Source organism: Electrona antarctica (genome assembly GCF_951216825.1).
Source record: "Electrona antarctica genome assembly, chromosome: 4".
In the NCBI taxonomy this organism is placed as follows: domain Eukaryota; kingdom Metazoa; phylum Chordata; class Actinopteri; order Myctophiformes; family Myctophidae; genus Electrona; species Electrona antarctica.
The window spans coordinates 27143203-27155346 of record NC_136809.1 but is presented as its reverse complement, the minus strand read 5'-3'; the positions used below and the strand labels follow the sequence as shown (position 1 = coordinate 27155346).

General features: G+C 43.4%; 1 protein-coding gene across 9 annotated transcripts in view; it reads left to right on the top strand.

Annotated features, from left to right (window-relative positions):
* Positions 1-12144, top strand: part of lrba (LPS-responsive vesicle trafficking, beach and anchor containing) — a 312184-nt gene that overhangs the window by 256437 nt on the left and 43603 nt on the right. For all 9 annotated transcript variants that reach the window (XM_079499894.1, XM_079499893.1, XM_079499897.1 and 6 more), the window contains exon 47: positions 12073-12144. This exon is cut by the window's right edge and continues 96 nt beyond it. In XM_079499894.1, the coding sequence (XP_079356020.1) occupies positions 12073-12144 (72 nt within the window). The remainder of the gene's footprint in view (positions 1-12072) is intronic.

Genomic DNA, 12144 nt, shown 5'->3' with positions numbered 1-12144 from the left:
GGACTTTCAGAGGGTAGTTGTCACCACATACGTATTAATGTAAGATAGATTCAGGGGGGACTGTTACGATGGCCAACCACTGTAGGAATTTTAAGTGCGATCTGAGGTGCACCGCTGCTGTGAGCCGTCGCTAACCACCAAGAGATCCTTCCAGCCCCCACAAATGACTGAGTGAGTGAGAGACCGAGATAGGCTAGCCTTGGCCTAGCTTAGCCTTGCCTTACACAGCAGAATTTAGCTTAGCGCTAATCTATTCCCCAGTGTCCCGCAGCCGTCCCAGCCAAGACTTAGCCGTGTGATGGGAAGTAGCTCTCTGCTGGGGAGGGGGGGAGCTGTGTCTGGCTAACATCAGCCAGCGCTCACTGTATGAGGATCGTCATGCGCCAGGGAAGACATGTTTACCGAGCGCTCCGTGTTTTACGAGCTGCCCCCCCCCTTCTCCGTCTCTTCCCATTGTTCCAGCTCCCCTTCCTTGTCGTCATCGACCTCCTCCTCCCTTCTCCTCCCTACTCCTCTTCTTCAGTGATGTCATGGAGGGGTTTGACGAAACACTGAGAAATGGGTTTTACTGCTGCTGACATGTTCACTCGCTAATGTTGTCTCTCCCTTCTATGTGTCCTCTCTCTCTCCCTGCTCCTTATTTCACAGTCTTTGGCTCCTAAAGTCAAGTTTATTACCATATCAGCTGCGGAATGTGTCTTGTGTGCTCTGGGTAAACAGTGGACAGGACTTGACGTATACACATGTAGGTTGTTGGCGTAGTACAGTAGCAGCACTATTAGCACGTTTTGGAACAGGAGTTCACAAAGGTTTCCAACCTCCAAATGGCCATAGCCTAGCTGTGACTGCAGCCCACCTATTGCAACGTGGCACTGCTGGCGCACACACGCGGTGCGTTGTGAGCTTGTATATCAGCTATTTTCGCTTTAGTTATGACAGTTATTATGACATGCCCAAAGTAGAGACACCTGGTTCAAAGTGGTTAAATAGACACAATCATTTTAAATTTAAATTTTATTTTTAGATGATTTTTTTTCTCCTTTCCATGTGACCCCTTGGGACACCTGGTGAACCCCACTTAGAACATCTGTGCATTAGGCAAGACAGGCTGTCGGCAAAACTGGCCAATCATCATACTGTACTTTATCTCCATATAATATAGAAAATCCATGACATACTTAAGAGATGATGTGATATTACTAATATACAGATTACTACTATTACTGCTAATAATATTACTAGTACTACTAATACTGCAACCCTTGCCATCACTACAACAATTCTTTTCATCTTTCCTCCCAAAGTCTGTCTGGCAGCATCTGTTCTGCCCTCTATCACTTCTCTCAAAGGATTATGGGACAGGTGGCGTCTTTGCCCTCCGCCCCGTCCTGGGCCACGGTGTCCACTCAAGCATGGAAGACAGGAATTAATGTGCCACACACACACACACACACACACACACACACACACACACACACACACACACACACACACACACACACACGCGCGCACACATGCGCACGCATGCGTCTGTCTGTATTTCTAAGGCCTGGCACTTGACAAGGCCGAGCAGTATAAAACCTCCATCAGCAGGGATGATGGTCTCTGTCATCCTGTCTCACTCTCATTATTATGCTTTCACCTTCTTGTTTGTGCTCTACTTCCCCGACTAGGTCCTGTTTCTGCTACTTAAGCATATTGCATTGCGTTGTTTTGAATGGAATTGTAATGTATTGGACCTACAGTAGGTGTTACCAGTAGACTAGTGGTACAGTAGTTCTACTAGTTACTTGTGGTAACCTTAACTTTTCTGGAAGTTCCTTGTGATGAATTGACACACATCTTACTCTTTAAGACATGCATATGTGCACGCACGCACGCACGCACGCACGCACGCACGCACGCACGCACGCACGCAGCTGCTTCACATACAGTCCCCCCCCCATTAGCCTGTCCCATATAGAGTCCAGTACTCTCAGGCTGGTGTAGTCATCCATCCTAATCATCTGCTCTCCACACCTTCAGACCAGCTTAATAACTACTCCACTCACTCCACAATCATCTGAGTGGATCATTCACTCTCACCAGCTATCCAAACATCCCCCCTAGCATAGCACTGATAGTGCACACACACACACACACACACACACACACACACACACACACACACGTAGATACACCCAGATGCAGAGGCATGCAGGTATAGCATATAGACATGCATACTGACGGTATGTACAGACAGGCACACACACACACACACACACACACACACACACACACACACACACACACACACACACACACACACACACACACACACACACACACACACACACACACACACTTTATTCCTCATACAAAGATGCCATTGCCTGGCCCTGTAGGCCTATCTCAAATGGTCAAATAAATGCCTTTTGTATTCTTTGTGTATAAATTAAGATTGTCAGATTTTATTTTATTTTAAACGCTGCTTATCAACTAACTGGTTAATCGATCGATAAGGTTATCAAAACCTATCAATTATTAATTAAGGAATTAATTGATCATTCCCATCCCTAGTATGAACTGTTCTCTACAGCCTACTACGGTATGGTATGCCTCTTCCCAGAATGAGGGTCAAATCCACCATGACATGTTTGTTTTGGGGCAGATATTTTCCAAATCACAGTTCATTCTGCTCCTTGTCACGCCCAATACAGCATAGGCTCTAGAGAGAGAGAGAGAGAGAGATGCAGACATACAATTGTAGCAGAATCAGCGACAGAAAGCGAGAGACTATTGGGGAGAAAAATGTGAGTGGGGGGGGGGATTTGTGGACTGCGGAAAGAGATTTGGGGTAGTCGGGCAGGGAGATGTGGAAGTCGAGAGAGTGAGAGAGAGTTGGAAGTTGGACGAGCGAGTGACTTGGGGTTAAAGTTTCAGGTTCCACTTAGCCAGCGAGTGCCTCCGTTGACCCGTAGACAGAACTCTCACAGCTCTGACCTATCTGATTGGTAGAGGAGAAGGGAGGAGAGAGGGGGCGCACGCACAGGGTCGCGCGTGCACACACACACACACACACACACACACACACACACACACACACACACACACACACACACACACACACACTGAGTCAACCCCTCTGTGTGAATATGAGAATAAAGGAAATGGTTTGTTAGCTCCTCGGCTGCTCTGAGGCTCTCGTTCCTTACGTCACCCCTCCGCTGGATTTCTTTTCCCTTTCCCCCTGAAAAAGTCTTCCACGCTGGGGGCCCCAGCTCTCCGGGGCCGGGCGGCAGGCTTCCCTCGCCTGCCTGGAGTTGACAAGCTGCTCCTCGTGTGCAGCCGGCTAATAGGCCCTTTAATCAGGGCGCTTGTCATATGCCGGGTAAGGCAACCCCAGATGAAAGGAGGGTAGGATTCCAGAGGAAGAAAGAAACGTGAGCAGGAGAGAAAGAGAGAGAGCAGAATGGAGGTGAGAGTAAAAACCAGAATGAGGGGAAGGGCGGGGGATTAGGAAAGGAGAGGAAGTGAGGGGCTTCTGGAGTCGAATCAAACTGCACCCAGATGATATTACGGACACGTTCATGAATTAGTTAGAACTTCATTTGAATGTATACAAATGGGCATACAAATATTTTGAAATTGCATTATTAATTGCTGCACAATCCCTTACCATCAAATCAATTTGTAAGTTTGAAACAGTATACCGTAGTTTCTTTGAAACCCTGCATTGGTCTCTTTGCAATCTACTTATGTGACTTTTTTCCCCTGCTGTTTGCTGACTGGGGTTCAAGGCATTTACTCTGCTTTCTCATTTATAAGTCACTCTGCTAAATGCCTAAATTGTAATTGTAAAACCAAAATGGCTTCTTTTTTATACCCAGAGTGAATTATTCCACAGCAAAGCTATGTTGACATGTAGCACAATTCATTGTACATACAGTACATCATCGGTCTAATTCCTGGTGTAATTTATTTGCAATTGGCTTAGCAATGTGCTCATTTGAAATACTTGCTTCTGTGGTCAAGTTTTTCTTAGTGCAGGGTCTAAAGGAATTCCACAAATCTCTATAAACATGGACCACACTCAGAACAATTCCAATGTTTCTATATTTATTTTCACATGATGATTATGATGTACTAACAGCCAATGTGTGCCTGCTTTGGTGGCTGTCTCACGTAAACTACACCAGTACCAGATAACCTATACCATCAGCATACAACACATGTAGCCAATTAACATGAATTAAAATCTCTCATACATGTAACAATCTGATTATAATATGGTAATCTTTACATAAATCCTATAACTTATATGTTGATTTCAATTTACTGTAGGTCTATAAACAATCCATAAAAAGAACAAATAGAAAACCCTATATATAGAGGGTATGCGCATGCTTAAAGTGAATGGCACATCGAGTGGCAAAGTGAGTTTAACATTGTTTAATGCAATCAGATAGGACTTTTCTGTGTGGATGTATGAGCTGTCAAGGCCAGGAAAGTAGTTTTTTGCCACTCAGTAGGTGTTCCTGAATAACTTCCTGGTTTGATGATGATGTCACGCGCATACCCTCTATTATTCATAATAAAGATCCAGAATTCAGAAACTAATTGCACATTAACACCTTTTCCGTGTGGCTAGTTTCATCTAGGAATTTCTTCAAATTCCCTTGTTGCCTTTAATTACCACCCACCACAGTTGGACGTTTGGTATTCAGATATTGCACCCATGCATAGTGAGCAAGATTATGTCCAGCATGTATGTTGTGTAAACCAGCTCGTTCCCACATAGAGACCTGACAAGTGTCCGCCCTAATCTGCCCTAATCAATAAGTAACAGTCATGTGTTGGATTATACACCCACACCATTAGTGACACACACACACACACACACACACACACACACACACACACACACACACACACACACACACACACACACACACACACACAATTGGCATGCAAATGAGCGGATTGATTTGTTAAGTGACATTTTAACATCCTTACAGACAACTCTCCATAAGTCCTTAAAAAGGTTTTTTAGGGTCTGTGAGGTAAGAAGGAAAGCGCTCGGTGGCACCTCGTTAAGGCCGCAGTCAAATCCCACCTTCAACCAGACCATAAAGCTTGACCACAAACCACAGGATTGAGTACACGCACGCACGCACGCACGCACGCACGCACGCACGCACGCACGCACGCACGCACGCACGCACGCACGCACGCACACACACAAAGCATGTCACTCCCAGGCTCAAAGCAGTTAATGCAGACCCATAGAAGTACACATTTTTGTTGGGTAATACAAAGTAGTTCAAGATTGAAAAAGAAAAAGAGTAAAATTAGGGTAATGTAATGTGACTTGGTCTATGGAAAATGGTCTTATTCTGATGTATAAACCTCACTGTCTAGATATTAGTCTGGAACTTCAGTGTGGAAGATTTATTCCCAAGGGGAGGTTATGTACAAACGGATTCAAACGTCACAGCAAAAAATGTCTCACTTTGAATAGTGGGCTCTGATTTGTCACCCACAACTCTGGGGTGAGCGAAATGTAATTGAAACTGAAGAGTGCCAGACCAATCTCACCAGCGATTTGTTTTTCCTGTGGCAGATTTGTCTAGTTTCCAGGCTAGGATGAATCCACTGTACTTTAAGTGCACAGTATCAGATGTATTATCAAAGTTGTGTGTGCTGTTATATTTTAACAGCATTGTAAATTCATTGGGAATAGAGATTATAAGTGAAGTATGCAGCACTGTTGTTGTTGTAACATGTTGTACTTGTGAGAATCATAGGCTGGTACAACATCAGGCTGTTACAAACTGTAACATTTCACACCTTTCCCAAGTTCACTTGCAGCCATGTGTCTTTTTAACTACTTAAATCCTATTTACTTACATCTGGAGTCTATACTTGGTCCACGTTTTTTCCCTTTATACCAAATCTGATTGCCAAATATAGCCGATTTTGGGAAGTCCACCAACCGAGTGGTTAGAGCACAAACCACAAGTCACCGTTTAGATTACCAGGCCGATCAGCTGCATGTCACTCCCCGACTCTCTATCCTTGTTTCCTTCTCCACTGTCAACTCAACATTTTAATGGCTTCTAGATCTGTTATTGTTTTGGCGAACGTTAGTCTATTTTCGCTGAATATTCACCTATTATTATGGCATGCACAGAATAGGGATACTAGTGGCTAAAGTGTCCCTGATCGAGGCATTAAGACTATTATCTGCCCTCTCATACCCTGGATAAGGGCTTCTGCAAACTAACTGCAATGTAAAACATACTAGTGTGTTTGTGTTCGCTCCTCGCCTCTAACTTTTTCTTTCCCCCCGTAACATCTGTGGGCAGGGTAACCCGAGACTCAACAGGGCAGAGAAGGCAGGTTCATTATGATGTATTTTCATTGGAATCCACAAAACCACAGAAAACTGCCATGCCGGCTCAATAAGCACGAAAGCAAATTACTCCCAACAGCGTTTTCCTGCACAAGAAATGCAAGGACAGAAATCATTCATACACAATTGAACATGCCTGATGGAGGGGGGGAGGGGGGGGTTCAATCTCATTATGGTGCTTGAGAAGTTTCATTTGAAATGGACACACCCACCATTTAAAATACATTAGCATCATACAAAATTATTCTTGGCATGAAAGTTCCGAGTAATCTTAGGACCATATTGGAACTAAATGTGTTTTACTTGGACGGACAAGCATTTATTATGGTATACAGACTTAAAATAGTTTTTCAGCATTTGAATGGTTTTAATGAAGAGCTTTAACCCAAGTTTATTTTTTGTCAACGGTATATATATTAGTAAACACTACACACAACAGGAAATTGACTTGGATCTGTTTAAAATGCTTACATGTTTGCATGTTGTACATTATGTTTTTTATATTTTTTATGGCATATATGGAGGATATAATTTAGTTTGATCAATTCCACATACTAAATCATACATCACATTTTGGAAAAAATATACACTTGCTTAACTGACCGGTAATGCCATACGATATTACTGTCGCCTTAACAAAATTCAACGGCACAGCACAACAGCAACAACAACAAAAGGGACCCCCTAATTTTTCACAACTGCACTTTGTCAAAGCTACAACAATAGACGTGCAGGGATTCCACCGACTTCCACCCCCTGCTGAGCATTTACATAAAGGCACGCTAAATTATTCATTAATTATCCCGGCGTCCCCCATGGTTGGTGGATGACACACACGCTAGCTACTAATTGGCCCATCAATAACCCCGCGACTGGGTTTCTTCAGAAGTGGCAGCTCATCCCACCTCAGGAATCCACTATCTGCTCCAACCTTCTGCTGCAGAGTGCAGACAATGTGGAGCTGCATTTGGGAGACACCAGCACATCTGCTCCAGTTTGAAGTTAGCCGGTACATATGCCTGTGTTCTGTAGTACTATGGACATATACTTAGCATACGCCATACGGTGACCAGACATGCCGCTTTGTCCGGGATTGTCCCGGGTTTCGAGGTGCCTCGACAAATAATATCTGTAAAACACTCAAATTGAAATGGGCTAATAATATTATAATATAGTTTGTTTTCAGAGCTTATGTAGATGTGGGACAAACGTTAAGTTTGTCCCACTCATTACTAACCTAACCACCACCCATGGTGTTGAGCGGCGTCATCACTAGGTGAGCTAAGTCACAGGGCTAAAATAATTGGTCCCGTTAATGATGAAAGAACCTATGTTGCTGCATACATGTGCTTGTGCATGAGCGTGTGGTTCATTGAAGTGTACCAGTTAGGGTATTAGACAATAATGGTCACCTTAACTTAACAACATATATACAGTATATATGGTAAGTATTATTTTGCTGGATAAGTATGTTGCTTTGCCTTGCTTTCAGGCAGAAACCTTGTATCTCCATATTTAAACTTTTTTTTTTGAGTGTTGCGCAGAAATAGTGAAAATATCGATGCACAAAGGTTCTTTTATGCACTTCCTGACAAATTATAGTTTTGGACTTAAAAGGTTTCCACCCGATCGAGCGATGATATGTAACTGTTAGTCAAGTACAGTGTGAATATTTAAATTAACGTCCTTTTAATACTATAGATAAAGGCAATGTGATCCTATTGGCCAATAGAATATGATTAGAATACGATTATGTAAGCTGCTTAACAATGGACCGTGCATGCAATCATTTTTAGTTTATTTTTCCCCAAACAAAAAAAGGCAAAGCTCTCGTTTAACTGTAATTTAGTCTGAGTCTGACTGCTGAGCAGCTGAGTCTATTCAGGGTTACACACTAAACTCCAGAGTGTTCATTTCACTCTGAGAATGCAAATGTGAAGGTTCGATTTATGGTATAGAGTAAAATGGAAACTCTGGATTTGACCGTGTACTACGGAATCCACTCTGGGTTTTCTCTGCCTTTAAGTGCAGAACGAAAATGCTTTGAAGAGACTCCATCAAGGCAGTTTACAGCACAGGCCCTCAGGCGGAGCCAAACACTGTCTGAATCAGCGGGTAGAGTCCACTGAGGTTGAAGTTGTACTCAACCATGACTACATGGGCCACTTTCTGCAGACAGATAATGATAGACCAAACAAATATAAAGATCTGACATGCACTGCGATTCAACCACTTGGGACATTAGATGTACACGCATAAGAATGTACCATAATAGCTCGTTGATGCACACAATACCCACCACCAACACACACGCACACGCGCACACGCATGCATACATACACATAAACACACTGATCTGTGATTACTACTGGGCCTCTTTCTGTAGACAGATAATGACAAACAAAGCAAACACAGACATGCACGATGCACACACAGTATATGGAAGCAAGACTTTATATATACATGCATGCAAATACATATAAGTGCGTACGGTACTCACACTCGCATACATGTGTACATACGTGCATGCACACAATGCAATTACTTCAGGGTCTTGTTAAAGGCAAATTTCGAGATGTCCAGTCATTAATTCAAAGATGGCACGCACATGTACGTGCGCACGCACATCAGTCCCTTCCCTCTTTTGCCCTCCCCAAACAAATGGTAGTTCTGGTGATTAGCATAAAGGCGTGTCTCTGGAGGGGGGCCTGCTCTTTGTTTGGCGTGTCTGACTGACAGGAGATTGCAGAGCACATTAAATGCCCATCAGACCCAGCATTAGTTTTAGAAACAGCAGAGCAAGGCCCGTCAGAGGTCAGTCTTAGCACATAATGAACTGAGCTCATGCACACGCTCTCTCGCGCTCTCACGCACGCGACGCGACTCACGCACACACACCACACACACAAACAGGCAGACAGACAAACAGACATGGAGTCTGAGCACACTGAGGGAGGGGACAGTAGACAAATCTCTCTCCATCTGCAAATTTCACTCTTAAAACCCAGTCCAGACCAATGACTTGCAACGCGGCGACTTGCAGCCACTTGCATCAGAATCCAAACTGTGGTTTGCAACTGGACAGTCCATCCAGGTGCCAAGTTGCACCCGATTGCTGTTTTCACAGCAATAAGTGATAAACAGATGGGGCCGTCCATTACCTGGACAGTGACAGACGATTACGTTTACCATGTCCATAGCATGTCAACACAGTACAGTATATTATAGCTAATAATTGTATATTGCCAAGCATACTCTTGTATAAAAATCACACCTGTGTGAAGTAAGTGGTGCAACTCTGTGTGGGGGTCCCCAGACCCACAGGAACGCACCCAGGGTGCCGGCCCGATTCCGGTGAGCCGCCCTGCGTCCGAAACGGTTGAGAAATGACAGTTACCGTGTGGGGGTCCCTCTACTGTACCCTCTACTGTACTGTACTGTACTGTCACTGTACTATACTGGCACACCCAAAATCACCATATATACAGTTAATATGTGCGTGTGTGTTTGTGTGTGTGTTAGGTTGCGCACAGGTGGTGAAAAACAACCATGCTGTTTTCGTGCTCAGACGCACCCAGCCACCCAGCCAGGCAGGCAGGCAGGCACCCACACACATACTCACTTAAGGAAGTGGTTGCACCACTTAAAAATATGACATGTGCTATATATACGCTCTCCATTCCTTTCTCCCATTCCCTCGCTCTATTTTTCTCTCTCCTGCAGGTGTGTGCATGCAGTTAAAAAAGAAAATAAATTAAAAAAGACTCACGCTAGAGAGTAATGGCAGAATAGTGTAAGCAACGTGTTTGTGATCAGAAATGCGTTTGAACATTTTGTTTGTGATTGGAAGTTGAATCACTTGCGACACAATGAGCCATCATGCGCAGTTCTGAAACGGGAAATTCAGACCGCTGTGACAGTGGCTGCAATATTCAGTTTTGTCATGTAGCAAAGGTTTGGTATATAGACTGGTCTCAGAACACCGGTTGTCATTAAATGGTGACATTTTCCATTAGAAGAGCAATATTATTTTTTTGTTTTTCTTAGCTTTTGGAGCATGGTCCAGTGTGCAAGTCAAGTTCTCCACCTATGACAAATATCCTGCGTACTACACAGCAAAACTGAGTGTTAAAGTAACTGTCAGTATTTTACTACATTCTCCCATTCCTCCACTTTGAACTCTTGAGACTCTTCGTTGCTTCTGTTGCCACAGAGTTTTCTCTGGGAAGCAGAAATAAAATACCAGAGGATTTTTCAGTGATATTTTTCAGGGCTCTGATCATTGAATCATTATGCAGGAACTTTGCCAGTTCTACCATCAAAGACTACCACTCTGTCAAGCCAACCATCAGTCAACACAGTCTGAGAAAAACACCAAGAGATGTTTATCTGTCTTCATGTCTCTGTGAGATATGGTTGGTACAGAGGACTCCTCTATATCATTTAGTCACATTTATGGATGCATTTTTATATTTGTGGATATGAAATCTAAATCTTAAATGTGGCCGTTGACATTTCAAAAGAGAAAGACCCAACTCCTGGCCTCACAGGAGCAGCAGTCCCACGCTGTCGGCACAAACATGATGCTAACCTTGTCGCTGACTAAATCCAACTGCCTCCTTTCCAGAGCCTTCCGCCTTGATTGAAAGTTGTAATTAAGCGAGTAGGGAAGCGAATTAGATGCAGAATGACCTGTCAACAAAGTCACATTTAAGTGAGCGATGCACCGGCCGTGGCCGTAAAAATTCTAAATGATATAAATTGCAATTTAAGTGCAGCCGGGCTAATGTTTTGTCACAAATTAATGTGACACAAGGCAGCAATGACAATCAAGGGCCGTCTCATTCTAATTTGGACGTGTTTAGAGGAGCTCTTTTGTTCACCGACAGCTTTACACAAATTAACACAATTGCCTGTTTTTACGAGGAAACCATAAATGTTTTTTTTCCCTCTTTTGCCGGCTAATGAGGAGAGAAAACAGCTTGTATCTCAGTGTTATGGTGATGCACAGACGTCCTCAACAACAGTATGGCAACATGCTGCTCCAGTCCACCCACCGTAAGGAGAGAAAACAACAGAGTGGGAAGCCTGAAATGGTTCCCTAATGAGCTACAAGAGCTCCTATAATGTCTTGATGCTTTCAAATAATCGTCTGCGGGGTTTGCGTACGTTTGGTTCATTGTAGAAGTCACAAGGCGTAGTCTGTTGTTGTGGGAGTAATGATGAGACATTTGTGTAGGGTTTCTTGCTGAGGAATTCATCTTTGAGTGCAAGCGATTAGAGATAAGTGTGGTTTGATGACGGGATGCAAAAAGGTAAATGAGGTTTTAGGATGTACCATTTTATGCCTGTAATGTGTAACAACTTTGTATATTGAGGTGGTTATTGACTGTTTTGCACTATATTAATTTATTTACTCCCTATGCCTCATCTTATAAGCTAGACCTTTATTAACACCACAGGTGAAATTCAGTTCCAGCTTTACCCAGCTGATGGTTTGAGGGGAGCTGTTATCAAGTCAGATACCACTCTGTTCTGGCGGTTCTGTCAAGTGCCGTTAACTGTAAAGCCTTTAAACAAACCAAAAATTGAATTCAGTTTGAGTTGTGCTAAACTTAAAACTATGACTGACATGCGTTGAACTAAATTTAACTTATTACCCTCTGTCATCTCCCTAGGCTCTGGAGAGTGAGTTTGTGTCATGCCAGCTCCACCAGTGGATTGACCTGATCTTCGGATATAAGCAGCAG